Source organism: Podarcis bocagei (genome assembly GCF_964188305.1).
Source record: "Podarcis bocagei genome assembly, chromosome: 1".
Taxonomy (NCBI): Eukaryota; Metazoa; Chordata; class Lepidosauria; order Squamata; family Lacertidae; genus Podarcis; species Podarcis bocagei.
Window position 1 is genome coordinate 84,415,398 of NC_138125.1, and position 19,228 is coordinate 84,434,625.

Consider the following 19,228-nt stretch of genomic DNA (forward strand, 5'->3'; position numbering starts at 1 on the left):
CATGGTCACACCATGAGTGTAGGATCTGCTCTGACAACTGCTCTCTGGGTCTTGATCTTAAGGATACTGATCAAGCTAAATCCTAGAAGAAAGTGTTGTGGAAAAGAGGACCTGTGATTAGCGTTTCAGTCAATGTAGGGCATTTTATTTTATCTGGTGCTGGAGTGACTTCAGAGCAATCCATTAAAATCTATTGCAGCCTTCGATAATTATAAAAAATAATACATAATGTCATCACTTAAAAAAAACAAAACTATTGCAGTCTAACAGGATGGCCCCTCTGGAATTTGTCACACACGCACAAATTTGTAAATCTGTGCTTGGCTACCCAGAGCTTAAATAAATGACGTTTCACACACCTTTTCAAACACATGCATTTGGAGAGATTCTCTAACTTGGCAGAGAGAGAGAGAGGACCTGAAATACAGGTCAAACTGTATCAATACAGGACATAGCATTTTACATTGAAATACGGGGAAAACCCGAATTATACAAGACAGGTGGCAACTCTAAAGGTAAAAAAAAGGTAAAGGACCCCTGGATGGTTAAGTCCAGTCAAAGGCGACTATGGGGTTGTGGCTCTCATCTTGCTTTCAGGCCGAGGGAGCTGGTGTTTGTCCACAAATAGCTTTCTGGGTCATGTAGCCAGCATGACTAAACCGCTTCTGGCGCAATGGAACACCGTGACAGAAACCAGAGCGTATGGAAATGCCGTTTACCTTCCTCCCACAGCAGTACCTATTTATCTATACTTGCCTCGGTATGTTTTCGAACTGCTAAGTTGGCAGGAACTGGAACAGAGCAACAGGAGCTCACCCCATTGTGGGGATTTGAACCTCCGACCTTCTGATCGGCAAGCCCAAGAGGCTCAGTGGTTTAGATCACAGTGCCACCTGTGACCTACTTACGACTGAACCCCAGGCACTATTACATGGTACTGAAAAGATGTGACGGTGATTTACTGTCTTTCACAACCATTTTCTAACAATTTGCTTTATTAGCAGAGTAAGGCACTAGAAAGCCGTACAGCTCTAATTTTTCCATAACAGCATAATACAGTGGAAATAAGGAAAGTCCAGGTTTCTAAAGAACACAAGAACCCACGTCCAGCCTCCCTGTTCTCTCTCCTCTGCCTCCACCATGTTCTTAGAGCAAAAGGCAGCCATCTTTCAAGGTGGTTTGCACTGCTTTATTGGTGCATCAGTGATAAATAATAATGGATATGGCAGATCAAGATGGTAGATAATGATAAATACTGTGAATTCTTAATGTAGCCACGCATTACAAAAACCAAAAACAAAATGTTTGAAACCATACAATCAAACATCCACAAAGCAAAAAAGAGTGGCGACGATTAAAAATCCAACTTTATCCAGTGTATGGCTCATAACCGGCAGCATAGCGGGGCCTACAAACAGAGAAAGAAGAAAGGAATGTGTAAGAGGATGTCAAATGGATGTGGGGGTGGGGATAAGAGCCCTGGGTTTTGGTGGAAAAAACAAAATGGAAGCAATGAAATAATATATACAGTATAGGGGAAGGCAATAACTCAGTGGTAGAGCACATGCTTTGCAATCCAAAGGTTCCAAGATGAATCCCCAGCATATGCAGGGTAGGTCTGGGAAGGATCTGAGTGTGAAACCCCAGACAGCTACAGCAAGTCAGTGTAGGGTGGGCAGACTTCAGGCTTGTTAGAATGGTTTTGCTTTTCTACTAGATTTACCAGTCAGATCCAGATATGAAACATTCAACAGTTAGAATTAAAGAACACCAGGACCTGACATTCTGAGCCTAGTTATTTGTTTCCAGTACCAAAACTGAACTGAGATCACAGTCATTCACCTAAGAGTCCATTACTGGTTCTCTTTCATCACTGCAGCAGCCTAACGTACTTAGATGCGGAGAAATAGTTTTGTTGCTGCTATTATACAACTGGGAGTCAGAAACCTTGCCAATCTATGGGAAATTGCCCAGAGATCTACCAGTAGATTCCAATCTGCCTTGGTGGGCATTCCTGCTGTAGAACTTCCTGGACCAATAGAGGCATCAATGGTCTGACTCTACCATTGTAACTTCTTACATGCTGGTTCCAGGTTTTGAGGGGCTCTTGGGCAAGTTGCCCACAGTAGGCCCTTGACTTGGCCACCCCAGCCCATTCCCCTGCCTTCTTCCTCTGGGGTTAAGCTCCTGCTCCTGCCTCATGTCTCAGCTCTTTTATTTAAAGTGTGGGAATCTGCAGTAAAACAACCAGCAATCTTGGAGCTACTTAATGCATGGAGGGGTTAAGAGCACAGAATTGTATTGCTAGACCCAATTAGGTCTCCGGTGAAGAAAGAAGTGAAGCTTCTTTCTTCACTCTCTTCCACCATATGAAGCCAACTCCCATGGATGAATAACCAAGGTTAACCCTAACTTGATGCCATTGGTCACTTGAGCGAGGAATGTATGGAGAGAAGAGCAACCTCTCTAGCCAGGAATGGAAAACCCCGTGACACAAACTATGTGTTTCAGTCTCAGAGGAGAGCCAAAAGGGTTGTTTGTTCAGATGTAACAAACGAAAATATATCCAAATTCCCCATCCTTGTGTAGAGACTGATAGAGCCACCCTCCCACCCAGTGCACATAGAGCTTGGCAGGTGCCCAACAATTTGAGCCCTGCCTAAACTCTTATTCATAACGGAGAATGAGCTCCACTTCCTTCACTCTTGCAAAGGACTCACCAGTCTGTATGTGTGTTTCCAGGGATGCTTTCAGGAAGCTGTGAGTATCTACAAAATGAAGGTTCAAACGTTAACGTGACAGAAGGGTGAACCAAGTTTTGTTCATCATGAGATTGCTAATTCCCCCTTTTTAAACTGGCCCTGTTCCTGTTCCCTTAACAACATCCTGATAACACAGAAAAGAAGCAGGTGGAACTTTGCCATCTACAGAGAGATACACATACGGGGGTGGGGACAAAGTGGGGACAAGAACTCAGAAAGCATCTGCTTGGAGCAGAATGCACAGGTCCCCTCTGATGCATCACCCAGGGCTTGCAAAACAAAATAGCTCCCTGTGTTGCTTAGGACTGGAAGTTGAAGGCTGGATTTATCTTCTAGTTCAGGCTTCCTCAACCTTGGCCCTCCAGATGTTTTTGGCCTACAACTCCCATGATCCCTAGCTAGCAGGACCAGTGGTCAGGGATGATGGGAATTGTAGTCTCAAAACTTCTGGAGGGCCGAGGTTCAGGAAGCCTGTTCTAGTTTGACAGGATTCTCACCTGTTTGCTTCTGTTGCAGTGTACTGTGGTGGGTCAGGAACTCCGTCTGCATAGTGTGGCTGTGGGAGTGATGTCAACGCAACATTTTGTTCTTCATTGTCTGATCTGTGCTTCTTTTTGTCCTGAAAGAAAATGTGCCATCCATCAGTTTCCATGCCTGTTCGTTCTCCCTTCACCACTGCTCCCGGGTGTTTGAATTGCTATTTACCAGCCACACACGCTTCCAGTTAGCAAACCCGAGTATTTTTCCTTCCACCCTAACTATTGTGGTTCCCTGGTTCAATGTGCAAAGCCGCAGGATTGAGATAAGTGAACCAACTTAAAAAATGGAGGACAGTGATCTCATGTGCCCTTGCTTCCTTCTTTTGCTGCATTGATCTTGTAAAATTTGTGCAACTAGGGCCAGAGCTTGGTTTGCCCCTTTCCCTAGCATTAAATAAGTTGGAGTTCTTGTTATTAAATATACCAAGAAAAAAGCACACTAAGCTTTCCCCCCCTAGCACAGCATTTCCCTACTCCAGCTGTGTACCTCCTCTTAAGTCATCTGGGATCCACATAAGTGAAAAATGCAACTCTGGGCCAAGGCTTGGATAGGGCTCCAGATTTGCAACTGCACTGCCCAACCATTTCCCTCTTCTAGTTGGAGGCTGGCTGCTGTTACTTGGTGCCTGCGCTCTGGGGAAATTACCTCATTTGGTCCATCTAAATCCGTGGTTCCCAACGTGGGACACATGCCCCACAGGGGGGCAAATAGATTTTTAAGGGGGGCAATTTGAGAATGAGTTATTAACAGTTAATGGCCCTTTAAGCTTCCTGCATGTGAATAGGACTTCACTTTTTGAATAATAAGAATTATATGTCACCGGGGGGGGGGTCAAAATATTAGAGATGCTTAGGTGGGGCATGGCCCCCAAAAAAGATTGGGAACCACTGATCTAGATTAGTGTCTGCACTGGCTGGCAGTGGCTCTCCAAGGGTCTCTGGCAGGAGTCTTTTCCAGTCCTACCTGACCAAAATGGTCAAAGGCCTGGAAACGATGCCTTATGAGGAACGGCTAAGGGAGCTGGGCATGTTTAGCCTGGAGAAGAGGAGGTTAAGGGGTGATAAGATAGCCATGTTCAAATATATAAAAGGATGTCACATAGAGGAGGGAGAAAGGTTGTTTTCTGCTGCTCCAGAGAAGCGGACACGGAGCAATGGATCCAAACTACAAGAAAGAAGATTCCACCTAAACATTAGGAAGAACTTCCTGACAGTAAGAGCTGTTTGACAGTGGAATTTGCTGCCAAGGAGTGTGGTGGAGTCTCCTACTTTGGAGGTCTTTAAGCAGAGGCTTGACAACCATATGTCAGGAGTGCTCTGATGGTGTTTCCTGCTTGGCAGGGGGTTGGACTCGATGGCCCTTGTGGTCTCTTCCAACTCTATGATTCTATGATTCTAAGATGTTGAGATGTTGAATCTGGGGCCTCCTGAAGGCAAGGAAGATGCTCTGCCATTGAACTATAGCCCTTCCCAAGGGAGTTTCCAAGAGGTGCCCCTAGAAAGGATTATTTATTCTGGGATAAGACATGTAGAACTATAACTGGTTTCTGGCTGGGTTTCCCACTTGTTCCATGTTCTGTGATGATAACCATTTCATACCTACATGCCATCATGGGAGACTAAAGTCATCATGTGATAAACATGGTGTGAATTCAGCCTAGTGAGCCTAGTAAGCCAGTCTTATTTTGCAGGCCACTTAGCATACCACTAAATAAATATACACAAAAGGATGGGAGGCAGAATACTCTGTTATATTTTTGCTTATATTATGAGCTACTGGATCCTCACCCTTCTACTGCAGAGAACTGAAAATGTAGTTGTAGCCTCGAGGAAAGAGAAGAAAAGCATCACACACAGAATTCCCTGCAAAAAATAACAACCAGCCAGTTAAAAATATCAAACATTAATGCAAGGAGAATGATCTCATTCTCAGCTTTAGGGTGACACTCACACAAGAAGCTTTGTGCAGGAGAATACAACACAAGGAATTTAAGATTAAGTCACTTTCAGAGCTCAGAATAACAGTCCTATAACAATATATTCTATATTTTGTCCAATCAAGGGCTTATCCACACTTCTGCGGATTATCCCATGCCTAGAAAGCATGGGTCCAAGAGGTTTTCCACGTGTCCTGTGCTTTCTAGGCATGGGTCTGAGCGCTTTCTTGTTTGCCCCACTGTTTTCCCTGGGAAAACTTCCTCTTTACTGCTTAATTGGAGCAAACAGCACTCCGTTGAAAATCTGATTGCCGCTTGATTCAGCAGTAAAGAGTGTATTCTCCCAGGGGAAAGCTGAGGGGCAAACAGAAGTGTGGATGAGCCCTAATATTAGGTTTTTTACTTGCTTGACATCCAGCATGTCATAAATTACCGTACATCAACCATTTATGATTGACACCAGTCATAAATCTCCCCCTGCAAAAGAAGTGAGGAGATCTACGCCACAAGAGTGGGGTTGCATTTCTCTCCATCCTGCCTTTTCAACTCTGTGTCTGCTTGGTGGTCTGTCAAAGTTCAGCTACCTTGCCTGGTGCTGGTGGATCTGTATCAAAGGGAAGGGAATAATGGGGAGAGGAGAATGTGTCAGGAGGAGGAGGGCAAGAGGATCAGTGGGACCGGATGCAGGAGGGTCAAAGAGAGGTCAGGATGGGTCACCAGTGGCCCTTAGGATGTGTGTAGCGCTGTGTAAAGCTGTAGAGGCCAGCCTCTCTCTCCAGGCACTTAAAGGATTGAGACACAGGGCCAGACTGGATGTGATGGGTAGCCACATTTGTCGCCACACAGTCTATCCCATTCAAATATAGTGCAGAGGGTGAGAAGGGAATTGCTATTTTCATTGCAGCAGCAAGGAGATGAATTCTATCCCTCTCTCCTCCTTACCTCCCCACAAACATTTTCTCAGGCACTTCTCTCCACCTTCACCACCGAGTGAACCGAACTTGGTGCTCTGCTGCTACCTGTCCCATCCCTTTAAAATATTCTGGCCTACCACTCCTAGTAGCTCTAGGTGGCTGGATTTAGCCCCCTGTTTGGTTTCCTGCCTTGGCATTGTTGTGAGGCACTCTGGGAAATTTAAAGGCATGGCATTGGTTGGCATGCTGTTGCCACAGTGACGTAAGCCTGGGAGGGCCAACTAACAGAGGAAGGGAACCACCAAAGAACACCTTGGCCAGGGCCTCCTTAAACCTGGAACTAGCCTTGTATGGAATCCAGGAACTTACCATTTCATATGCCCCAGTGGTCTTGCAATAGTTTGAAATATTAGGAATTTGTGGAAGAAGAAATTTGGATACAAAGTGAGATGTCTCCGTAACTGCAGAAAAGTTTCTCTCTCTATTTTTTATTACATCAGTCAGCAAAAGACACATTCCAGCGATTGCACCGAGGCCACTAAGAGTGTTAAAGAGGTAACTGAATGCTCCCTGGAAGAGAAATAGAAAGTTTTGCTTAATTAATTTATGGGTTGGGTGGGGATATGGGTGAGATGGGGAGAATGATCTTGGGAACCAAACCTGACCCTCGCCTTTGCCAGTTCTGACTATGGGAGCACGAGGGAGGGGACTGATTCTGGTAAGAATGAGGCACCCTACATACTGTTGCTTGTCTAAGTGGCTTTCAGAACATCAAAGACCCAGCAGAAATGCAAAATGTGGGAGATTCAGGGTTACAGAGTTATAGACGGTTCCAGTAACATATCACGTCATGCAGGAAAAAAACAGGGCAAGTATAGGGGACAACTAGTATAAATTAACCTAGCCAAAGCAGCCACGGAATGCGTGGAAAAGCTCATGGGGCCATTTCCTGTAAACCACAGCAATCTGTCAATCAGTTGGTGTCACTTGGAATAGCGTTTGGCATCATCTAAAGGGTGGGTTCCCCTCTCCATCCTGCTTGGTTGGCCGCATGCATTAATTATGTCTGAGGGACTAGTATGTGCAATTGATCCCTGAGAAAAAGGAGCTCGATTTGGTTGTGTGGGGGAATCCCCTGCAGGGAGTTCCCTTATATATCCACAGCCTGCAGAAAGCAGGATTGAACCCATCCCAGTGCTGTGTGCAGAGTTCAATCCTGCTCGCTATCTTCCCCCACATCTGTAGCCCAACTTTGACAGATGGGTGTGACCAGCCACCTGTCAATCAACTGGCATCGTCTGCCCTTGAGATGATTGATGGGTGGGTGTCATGGTTGGCTGGATGCAGGTGACAAAGATCTGGCTTCCCAGGTCAAAAAAGTTTACCTAATTCTGGGCTATGGAAACAAATGGTACCTTTTCATCTGATAGTCCTGGATTGTTGGTTGTTTTAACAATTAAAAACACACCAGGGTTAAGTCACATCAACCTACCAGACCCGCAACTGATTTTCTTGTCGCTGCTGATGAAATTATGAACTGGAGAGAGAGAAACCGAAATTATGAACTGGAGAGAGAGAAACCGAAAACAGTAGACAGTAAGAAGTATGTTACTTACATTATCAGGCTCTTTAAAACAGAAACAAACAAAAACCGCCCTCCATTTAGACCAGTGGTGTCCAAACTTTTTTCAAAGAGGGCCAGATTTGATGAAGTGAAGGGCCATGAGGGCCCACCAAAGGGCCAACCAAAGTTGTTGATTAAACTGACCGGTGGGCCAGATTAGGCCCCCCAAAACGGACTTTGGACATGCCTGACTTAGACATTTCTACATATTTAATACCATTCAACACTGCCTTTCCACCCAATTTTGGGTCAAGTGCAACACAATCCTATGCATGCCTACTCAGAAGTAACTTGCAGTATGCTTCAAAATACCCTGTTAAATATTCACTTTGTGTTATGTACTGAAGTTCTCACGCTGGGCCAGCAGGGGGATACTGTAGATAGTTATGCAAATGAAGGATCGAAAGTGACGTTCAGTGATTGGATAGTTTGTATGCAAATGAAGGATCGAAAGTGACGTTCAGTGATTGGCTAGTTACAGAAAATGGTTACTGTTGCATTCTAGTGGAGCTCTATATAAGCAGGCTGACTGAGCTCCTCAGTTCAGTTCTGTTCCAGCTTACAAATAAAGAGCTGCTTTGGAAGAATCACTGTGTCATCTGATATGTTCGCCCACAACTTAACACTATTCATTCTACTTACAAGGGCACCCCCCCAGAAGGGATACCAGACAGTCATGATCCATGTGTCACAATCCTTTGATGAAAAGAGCAAAATGCCTCCAAGACCAAGATGTATCAGAGCAATAACCACCTGCATAGCCTTTAGGAAGATGACAAAATTAGAAGAAGATTAAATAAAACAGCTGGCTTAGAGACCATGTCATATGGACACTATTAACTGAACTTCACAAGCCCCATTTAATCCATATTGTCCTCCTCAAAACCACAGCACTATCATAAAATCACAAATTACTATCCAGTATAGAACAATGGGGAGAAACCTTTCCACATTGATGGAACTGTGAGAACACGTAGAATTTAATAAACAAAAGCTACCACCAATGTTTAGAAGGGAAGGGCATATTCAGTGTTCTCCCCCCCCCCCCCATTCTCAATTACAACACACACCAGAAGCTAAATAATGAAATGAAATTGTCTTTAAAACTCAGCACAACATGCACAAGAGTTCAAGATGATTAATCATACAGTTAAATCTACGAAAGAGACACCTCACTACAAAGCTTTCTCAGCAGAAAGAGAACCCACTGTTTCTTAAAAATTGATTTATACTCTTCTTCTGCCACCTTCAGAAGGAAAAAGGAAAGTCTCCTGGCAGAGGGCTCTGGATTGAGATTGAGTTTGAGACTTGGAGTGTGGCCCTTATCTGCAGCCAGAAGGAGGAAAATTGCAATCCATCTAAGGATGGATCTACACCCACATTTTAAACATTATTAAACATTCAGTTCACTTTAATTTAAATATGAAGGCGTTGGTTTCCTTTTCCACAAGGTCTACCTGGTTTTTGGAAGGGGGTAGCTCTGCAATGCTCTCTGGTGTCACATTTTAATAACACATTATTAATGTTTAAAAAGAACATCATATGGCTATACGCAGTGCTTTCCCCCCCTTAAAAATGTTTAGGGGTACTCTCATTTTGACTCAAGAAAACCACCATTTTATAGTGCAAATCGGGAAAAATAAGTACAGTAAATGGACACAAGTACAAAGATTCACAAAATGTTTACGGGTATGCATAACCCTGCGTCCCATCAGAAAAAATCACTGGCTATACGGTTATCAGAAACTCATTTTTAGTGTTAGTGTTTAGAGTATAGATCCGCCCTAAGAGAAGAAGGGTGGTGCTAAACAGGCCCAGGGATCCCACACAGATACAAAAATTAAACAAGTACTTGTCATAGCACCCTCTGCAAAAAATTAGGGAAACCAAAATTGAGAAAAAATGCTGGGAATCCTTCTGCCCTTGATGGAACTACTAGTTCCTTGGTTAGCATGCCGTTATATAGACCATATCTTACATTGGCCCAAGAGGGTGAATCCTGAAAAGGAAGGGCCATAGCTCAGTGGTTGAAGACTGCCTGCTGGAAGTCCCAGGCTCAATCCCCCAGCAGCTCCAGTCAGGGCTGGAAAAGACTAGAGAGCTACTGCCCCTCCGTGTAGACAATACTGAGCCTGATGGATCAATAGACAGAGTGCAAGGCAGCTTCTTATGTTCCTGAGATGATGTTTGTATATATTTTTCTATGGTGTTTTGTACCCATATGCCACATTCACAGCCTTCCCCTTAGCTTAGCCCAAGCATACAGGTATTTAGGGAAAAGGCAATCTTACCCCCAGAGCACCATTTTCCTCTGGGAGTTTCTTCTGTCCTGCACCAACATGGCTTGGAGGGACAACCACCACAACGTTGCCAGGGTAAGGTGCTTGTGGAGCCAGCCTGTATTGATCCATTCTGCAGATAAATCAATAGTGAGAAATTATGGCTGCAGTGTTGCATGCACTTTGATCCTTTCTGCAGCAGGGCTCTTCGTTGCTGCTTAGGCATTGCCTCTGCTCAGAATAAGTTATTAAAATGTAAAATTAAACGAGATAGCCTAGCAAAAGCACTTATACCAACAGGTGGCCAGGTTGAGGCCACATGAAAGAATTCTAAAAGCTTCTTGATATCATATATTCCAGTGCAGTTGTATTACAGCATGCTGCTGAGGAGTGAAAAATACGCCACTCTTTCACCTGCCTTCTGGCGTCAATGGGATGGCTTATTCTAGCCAAAGCTAAGCACATTTTTAAGTTCATCACAATCACGTTAAGGCTGCACCACAACTTTGTGGGTAGTTCTCTAGGTACACACCGCTAAGTTTCCTCTAGCAGATACACCGTCTGTTCCCACCCAACTTCCTGTGAAATAAATTCACTGTAAATGGTCTATCGTGGGACCAGAGCCACTGTAAGACATTGCTGTCCCCAATTCCTATTTCTGTCCAAGGAAGAAACCATGGCCAATTGCATCCAAAGTTGCAGAGAGACTGAGAAGCAGGAACAAAGTCTCACTTCCTTTGTCTTCCACACTCCGAAAGCCTCCTGAAGCTGTACTATTCTTCCATCTCATAAAAATCGCTTCCTGCTCATTTCCTCCTTATACTTCCTAGTATTTAAAAAGTGACACCCTATAGCTTTTGATATAGGTTAAGAATGGAATGGAAGCAACAGCATTTTATGAGATAAAAATAAGTCAGGCTTTTTCTCCTGGTTGCAGAAAAGAAGCCGTCTGAGAACACACTGATCCATTTCAAACTGTGTGTGCTTTATAGTACTAAAGATTCAGAAAAAGCATTATTTTGCTTTCCAGAACAGTAGCTCAACAGTATTGTTCTGTTGTAATAATACAAAATAACTGTATAGTTCTTTGAGAGCAACACTCTCAAACCCACTTACTTACTTCCAAGAAAACATGCATAGGATTCAGACTTTTAATCCAATACAGTACTGGTTAATCCAGAACACTTGTGATCCACTTGAAAGCCTATACTGGCATTAAATTAATATATCATCACTATCACCATCTCTGACACTGCCTATGCAGCTGCATTTGATGTATCAATGTGGAGTCACCCTCGCTTGCCCAAACATTCTTACCGTGGATAGAGAAGAGAGCCAGGTGTAGTCTCCATAGATGGCACTTCTGCTTCGAGCTGACTGAGGAGGGCTTAAAGAAAACAGGTGGCTGTGGTGAAAGGGATACTGTGTTTGGGAACTGCAGAAGAATGAAGAGCAGGCCTGAAGAACGTAGCTACGCAGCTACATCCTTTTCAGACTTAGCTTCCTCCCCTTAGCTAGCGCATAGCCAATTATGTTGTGGTTATATGTGGTCACCTGATTTCTGAGAAATGTCAGCAAGCAGATAAGAGAAATTCGGTTTCTAGAAACCGAAAGAAAAGGCATTTGACGAGGTGAAACACAACATGTTTTCAGCAGCGCCCTAAATACCCCATCTAACTTGCCAATGCCAAGATCTCCCCAGGACAACCCAACCTCTGAGGGGTGTTGCACGACACCACAATCTCCCAGTGGTGCAAGATTCCAGGGGTTCCAGGCAGTCTTAGCCATGGTCCATGTTTTCTTTTGGAAGTGAGGCACAATGGAGACTGTGGTGTCTTTCTGAGGCTCACAGCATTAACACTCCAAGAGGGTCTTGCTTCTCCCTTAGCAGCTGCCTTTTATGAGGCTTATAGGTTAGAGCTATGGCTTACTGATGAGAAAGGATGCTTGTATAATTCCTTTTATTAGACTCTGCCCAGAAGAGAGTTTTCTCTTTGTAGTCCCTGGAAGATGAATCTGTATAAGTTCACATCAGCCCCAGGAACATAGACAGAAGTGGCTCAGAGGAAGCCAAAATTGTTTTACTATAATTGAGGCCTCAGAATGTTGGCAAGGCAGAGCAGGGCAGAATTAGAAGAAAGATAGCATCACTCAGTTATTTTTATCTGAAAAGAAAATTCTAAATGGCAAGGAAATTAATTATTTGCAGGCAATTGCATTTTTGTTGCAGAATAATGAGTTTGTTCTTCAACTTCATTTCCATTTCCATTTCCATGCTCTCATCTGTATAACTTTAAATCACCATTATTACCATTAGAGTAGTGTGAGCAATTACTGTGTGGTGCCAGAGGTGTCTGGCCCTCTCTTTGGGCTGCATTGAGATAGAAATGTGTGGACATCACAAGATCACATTGTTATAACAACAAAAATAACAGTTATTTATTATTTATACCCCGTCCATCTGGCTGGGTTTCCCCAGCCACTCTGGGCGGCTCCAACAGAATTAATGATAATATTAATATAAAAAGCAATAAAACATCAGACATCAAAAACTTCCCTAGGATAGGTACTTGGTTTACAAGACATTTAGAAAAACAACACAGGACCAGCGGGGAAACACCTTTTTTATTAGGACCAACCAAAGTTCACAGTGAGGTATGCAAAGTTTCAGATTTCATAGAACTCTTCCTTAGGTTGGTGTTTGAAACTAAACTTAATAGAGATATTTTTTAAAAAGGATGATATTTCTTGGTGAGAACATAGTGTCTGCTGTTTGTTTCAAGATTAAGAGAGTAATGACAGAAGTTATTACAACCAAAAAGTTTAGAATGGTATTCTGAGCAAAAGAGCAAGGACTACACAGAGCTATGCTGGGATTTGTCATTGGAAATGCAAAAGAAGCAATTAGATAATGGAAATTATACATGACATTTAAAGGTAAAGGACCCCTGACTCAGGGCAAAAAAGTCTAGTTGCAGCTTTCTGTTTGACTTCAGTGGAACTGAGGAAATGCCAGGTAACCATTCCATTCCATTCATGCCCCAGGAGGCAATGGGCTGTGAAGGAAAACAGAAACTCAGGTTCTTCTCATAAGCAGTCAGCAGTCAGCTTTGCTCTCCCAGCCTTTTTGCATCTCCTCCTCCCTTCCCCCTTCATGTCTGATTTAAATGCTAGAGGCTGCCTAAAAATGCCTTTTCAGTGGCCACCACACCGTGGGTGTAACCTTTAAACATATTTACTTCCTAAACAGGGCCACTGTACTGAGAGGGCGATACACATGAAAATTTCCTTCCTTTTTTCCTTCCTTCCTTCCTTCCTTCCTTCCTTCCTTCCTTCCTTCCTTGTAAGTCAATTGGACTCTTATAAAGAAAGTTATAAAGGAAAATGTGCAGGCAAGCATTAACCTTCTAAGTCAGATAGGCCAGCCTGGAGTGTTTTTCTTATTCACTCTCTGTAGGGTTTTTCCCCCTACAGAAATGCAGCAGTACAGTGCAGTCCCCCACCTGTTTTCACAGTTAATCATATTTTATTATATTCCATCACTTGTATAAGTCTGGGATGTACCTGGATAGGATCAGCGATGGTGTTTGGTGCAGGGCATTAGTGACCAAAATAGCATACGCCTCTATCCCTGTCTCCAGTCTCCTCTTCTCCAACTCACCAATCTCTGACCTTGCTATTTGCTACATCACTTGGCACCCGCTTCCTCCCATAATAGAAGACTAGCAAACTTACCGCATCCTAATCAGTGGTGGTCTATTTACGACACACAGCTTTGCATCCAAAGGCTGCCATGGAGATGCAAATAAAGAATCCTAGGGAAGTTAAAACCAGGAGATTGCTACACATGACTGTACAACACTCCTGCAAAATAGAGCATGAGACAGTGAATGAGATGGTCATTCTGTTACCCTCTGCTCAAAGGAGAGCCTTATTGACAGCTGACTCTGAGGTCAGAGGTCACATTTACTTAGATGTGAGTCCCATTGATTTTAAGGTATTGGAAGCACAGGTCTGCAGGCCTTGCAATTCTAGATAATTCATCTAGTTTAAGATTGTTTACATTGACTGGCAGAGTCACTCCAGGGTTTCAATGTATTGCAGCCAGAAAAGGCAAAAGAAACAAAAAACCTATGGCAAAGTAGCCGAGGCTCATGCAGCTTCTGTGGCTGAAGATATTCGTACATTACAGACTTAAACAATACAATTCCAGGATAGTTGAAAAGTGCAGTTCTGGAGGGGAGCTAGGCATCTCTATAGGAGAATTCCTAGGACTTTCATCAAAGTATGGCAGCTTCCCAGTGGGTGGTTCCTAGTGCTACCCTATTGCTTTTCCATTGTAAGCTACCAGCAGATGACAGCATCAGGAGCACTGCATTTTTTCTAGATGTGCATCCTGCTTTGTTATGTTCACACCAGTAGGCACAGCATGACATATCTGCTATGGGTGGGACATTTGCAGCTCAGCACATGTTCATTGTAATCCTTGCAGTGGGTGACATTCTATGACCCCATTTTACTTTTTTTAAAAAAGCAATCTTTTAATTGTTGCAAAATTATTTTCAGGACTTCTAAACAGAGGTATAATGCTACAACACCATATTACTATAATGCTGTAGTGTTGTAAGACTATACTATAATTAAAAGAACAAAACCAGGGTTATAAAATGGTGGTCACCACAAATGTTATAAGGAATGTATGAAGAATGGTGATAGGGTCACTTTCCCCATACTTCAGTGCCTATCTTCTGAAAAAAGCCAGACTCTGTGGTTTGAGAATAAATGAAACAAGCAAAAGGAAAATATAGGGCAACAGCACCTTATGGGTGCACCGTAAAAAAATGAATGCAGTATGGCAATTCCACACAAGGGTCTCATCTGCACCACCACTGAATACCTGCAAAGTCGGCCTCTGAACTTCCATACCTATCTGGCTTGTTCACTGTTCCCATGAATCGTTCTACAAGGCCCACACATCTGTTTACTTTTCGTGGTGCATTTTGTGTAACATTGCCTGCTTCGAATATCCTGTTTGTGACTTTGTATGAGCAACCCATAAAGTCCCCGAGAATATTCTACCCTGCACCATTTCTGGTGTAAAGAAGGGAAATTCATGCACTGTGCTGGGGTGCTTGTTTTCTTTTCTTTTTGGTATTTCTGGCGTTTCATCACATTATTTCTTCATTCTTACTAGACTATGTTGCATCTTGCTGCTTTAAGTGCCTTACTGCAAGCACCCACCCACCAGTGAGAGAAAAGGAATAAGAGTAAAAGAAATATGGAAAGCTTTTTTCAGGCTGAAGGAGAAGGGAGAGAGGACCAGGCTTTGGGCTTGTTGGCATGCTAGACTATACAGTGGTACCTCAGGTTACAGACGCTTCAGGTTAGACGCTTCAGGTTACAGACTCCGCTAACCCAGAAATATTACCTCAGGTTAAGAACTTTGCTTCAGGATGAGAACAGAAATCGTGCTCTGGTGGCGTGGTGGCAGTGGGAGGCCCCATTAGCTAAAGTGGTACCTCAGATTAAGAACAGTTTCAGGTTAAGAACGGACCTCCAGAACGAATTAAGTTCTTAACCTGAGGTACCGCTGTAGTTTGGAGAAACCTGATATACCATCCAGGTAGTAGAAATATCATATAGTTCCTAGCATGAGAGAGAGATGTCAGACTGAGCAACAAGAGTCCAACAAGTCACTACAATCGGAATTGAGTAGGTACAGTGGTACCTTGGTTCTCAAACGCCTTAGTACTCAGACAACTTGGAACCCAAACACTGCAAACCCGGAAGTGTTCTGGTTTGCGAACTTTTTTCAGAAGCTGAATGTGCTCTGTTTTGAGTGTTACGCTTCCAATTTGAGTGCCACACTTCCATTTTGAGTGTTACACTCAGGTCTGTCTGTTTTTGCTATTTATTTTGCGTTTTTGTTTTTGCCGCCTTTTTTGTTTTGTTTTTGTGAGTGTGTGGAACCCAGTTCAGCTACTGACTGGATTGTGTGACTGCAGTACATTGTTTATTGCTTTCATTTAATCGATCAGTGGTCTCACTGGATAGTAAAAGTCATGTTAACTTGTCGTTTTTGGGGTTGTTTTTAAAAGTCTGGAACGGGTGAATCCATGTTGCATTCATTTCTATGGGAAAGTGTGCCTTGGTTTTGGAGTGCTTTGGTTTTGGAACGGACTTCTGGAACGGATTAAGTTCGAGGACCAAGGTACCACTGTAGTGCATTTGCACTAGATGCTTTGACCCCAGGAAATGAATTTTCTTCTTGTAGAATGTAACTTGTGGGGGTGCATATGCTATTTATTGTATGCATCTAAACAAGAAAGGGTGCCCAGCATTATACTGGCAATTAATAACTCACTACCCACCACCCCTCTGATGCAGCTTCCACATCTGTATGTCAGTAACACTGTTTATTCTAAAGTAGTTTTCATGGAGGAAACAGAGACCTAGCTTGGTCCCAGGAAGTACTCACTGCAACCTGATGCCCCATTTCACAGTACTCCTCAGTTCTACTGCACCTCAAGTTCCCATAACGGGGATTGAGGAGTATGTCTTCCAAGTAGAAAACATTGATCACAGCCACCACTATTGTGCAGGTAATGTAGATGACAAGACAGGCTCTCACCGGAAAGAGAAGGGCGAATGGTGCCACTTCTAGGAATGTGGTTACCCAAGAACTTTATTGACTCCCGCCCACCCCCACCAGACCTATGTGTGGCCTGAGTGAAGCAGTACTGCCACACAGTGGCAATGCTGGTGCTGAGCAAGCAAAGAAGGAAGCTCAGGCAGGGATTTCTGCAACTGGCACAGGGCGTGTTCCCAGCACCGGTGCTTTTCTGCCCAGCGTAAAAAGAGGCTCCACCATGGGTGGTGGGTCAGCCCCAGCGGAGCAACACCAAAGGGCATTTCACCTTTGGCGCATCATGTCAAGGAGATCTTTGGGTGAAGGGCGGTATATAAATTTAATAAATTATAATATTAATTTTCAATCCTGCATGTTCAATTAGGAATTGAGCAGGGGAAAGTGACCTGCCTCTGCGTGTGATCTCCCTTTAAAACAAATAATGTGTTTGGGTAATTTGGGTTAATTTGTTACCCAGTGTAAGATTTAGGATGGTGTGGTTGGTTCTGCTGATTGGGGTGCCAAGCTAAGGGGGCGCAAAATTGAGGATCCATTTGGAGGCACCAAATTTTGGTCTCACACAGCGCACCATATTATGAAAGATTACCCAAGTCCACTCCTGCATTACCAAATATTTGTATGGTGGTAATGCTGCTGTTGCAAATCCACTTCAAATCAGGCTGCAACCTGGTAGTGGGGCCCAGCCCACCGGGCATAGATCAAGCAACAGCATATTTGGCTGCTGGCAGCATAGCAGCTTTGTACCTGCTAGCTGTGATGATGGGTGATGGAGGAAGAACACAAGGCAAGTTTGATGGAGACCTCACACTGACCAATTGGCTGGGTGGGGCTGCAGAACTACATAGGTAGAGTAATTGCTCATGGCTGTCTGGTAAGTGGCCTGGGGGATTTAAGCTGTGTACACATAACCATTTGTTCTGGCTCTGTATTCTCCCATTGCTGGTATTTGAAGCATGACATTAGCCACAATCCATATCTACCCTGTAACCACATGACCTGGAAAGCTGTCTGTGGACAAACGCCGGCTCCCTCGGCCTGAAAGCAAGATGAGCGCTGCAACCCCATAGTCGCCTTTGACTGGACTTAACCGTCCAGGGGACCTTTACCTTTTACCTTTACCTACCCTGTAGTTCCTTGAGAAATACTGCTATTGGATGCCTTCTTCCCCTCAAACTAGCTTCCATCTGAAGGTAAGGCACATTCGTGTCACAATTAAGCAGAGGAGTACACCTTTGAGATAGTCATTGCATACGCACATCAAAAGCAGAGTAAGTTGGGACAAGGAACTTCCTTGTCACAGGCAATCCTGCTGTTATTATTCTGTGCCTCTCTGCTGCCACCTGTTCCTCAAGCTGTTTATCGAAAGTAACCTCAGATGACACATTTTGTGGTTTGGAAGCATAAAATTAAACTGCTTACTCAAAGTGGTTTTGTTTTATTTACAAAGATAGAGAAAATAGGGGGGGTTTGCTTTATTTATTATGAAAGACATTTGGACAAGAGAAGGAAGTGAGATAGCAACAGACAGGCAGAAAGGGATGGGTGAGGAGAGATTTGCAAATCCTCTCCTTTAGCACCAGTAACTTCTATTCCTGAGGCCCCTCAAAGTATTAGCATGTTGTTGTTTTTCCTCAGCTGGTCTTCATTGGGGGAAGGCTCATTTTAAAGTGAGAAAGGACTGCAGAGGAACAGCATTCCCACCCTACCAATATCTCCTGACTGCTACCCCACATTAGTGTTACATGACAAAGGCAGGTTGGGAACTCCTCTTATTAGTCCCCCTAATTTGTAGTTATTCTGTCCTGATTAGCTGACTCAGTGGAAGAGGGCAGCAAGCTAGGAACTTCAACAGTTTACAAGAGAAAGTGGCCATGTTTGTTTCTTGTGGCAAAGATCCCGTGGGTCTGCCTATTTTCCAGCTTGCATATCTAAAGAAGCATACACATGATCACACAGAAATATGAGTGGGTGGTGTAAAATTCAAAATGACCTCCAAAAAGGGGTTGGGCAAATCTGTCAGTTTTGATTTCTTTCCATTTTACTTTTTCCAAATACAGTGGTACCTTGGGTTAAGAATTTAATTCATTCTGGAGGTCCGTTCTTAACCTGAAACTGTTCTTAACCTCAGGCACCACTTTAGCTAACGGGGCCTCCCGCTGCCACTGCACCGCCGCTGCGTGATTTCTGTTCTCATCCTGAAGCAAAGTTCTTAACCCAAGTTACTATTTCTGGGTTAACAGAGTCTGTAACCTGAAGCATCTAACCCGAGGTACCACTGTATGCAAAAAATCAGTATGCAAAAAAAAAAAGTCCCCATGAAAACCCATCAGCATGTTAGTGCAAATTTCTCCTAATATACACAGATTTGTATGCAATTTTCCCATCTAGACACAGTTTTCATAGCACAATTTTCCCCAATATACTTTTTTTGCATGTTATTTTCACTCATATATGCAGTATTATGCACAAATTACTTCACTGGAGAACCGCATTGCAAAATTTGGACAAAAGTGAATTTCAAAGG

The 19,228-nt window shown here is 43.5% G+C and overlaps 2 protein-coding genes across 4 annotated transcripts; both read right to left on the reverse strand.

Annotated features, from left to right (window-relative positions):
- Positions 1-123: 123 nt before the first annotated feature.
- LOC308573817 (B-lymphocyte antigen CD20-like) lies at positions 124-11,706 on the reverse strand. Of its 3 annotated transcripts, XM_081171204.1 has the most exons (9): positions 11,373-11,586; positions 10,068-10,188; positions 8,419-8,538; positions 7,645-7,689; positions 6,522-6,722; positions 5,090-5,164; positions 3,260-3,381; positions 2,721-2,768; positions 124-1,408 (listed from the first exon to the last, which is right to left on the reverse strand). In XM_081171204.1, the coding sequence occupies exons 1-9, from the start codon at positions 11,405-11,407 to the stop codon at positions 1,369-1,371; spliced, it is 807 nt and encodes a 268-aa protein (XP_081027330.1). In that variant the 5' UTR covers positions 11,408-11,586; the 3' UTR covers positions 124-1,368. The 3 variants fall into 3 exon arrangements, with proteins under 3 accessions (XP_081027330.1, XP_081027331.1, XP_081027332.1); XM_081171205.1 differs by lacking the exon at positions 2,721-2,768 and having other exon boundaries at positions 11,373-11,706; XM_081171206.1 differs by lacking the exon at positions 5,090-5,164 and having other exon boundaries at positions 11,373-11,595.
- A 934-nt stretch (positions 11,707-12,640) lies between these two features.
- LOC308576255 (uncharacterized protein) lies at positions 12,641-16,983 on the reverse strand (the record flags this gene model as incomplete). Its single annotated transcript, XM_081175440.1, has 4 exons — positions 12,641-13,111; positions 13,791-13,919; positions 16,534-16,681; positions 16,973-16,983. 3 exons carry the CDS (start codon positions 16,981-16,983, stop codon positions 13,812-13,814), a joined length of 267 nt encoding a protein of 88 aa, XP_081031566.1. The 3' UTR covers positions 12,641-13,111; positions 13,791-13,811.
- Between the last annotated feature and the right edge of the window lie 2,245 nt (positions 16,984-19,228).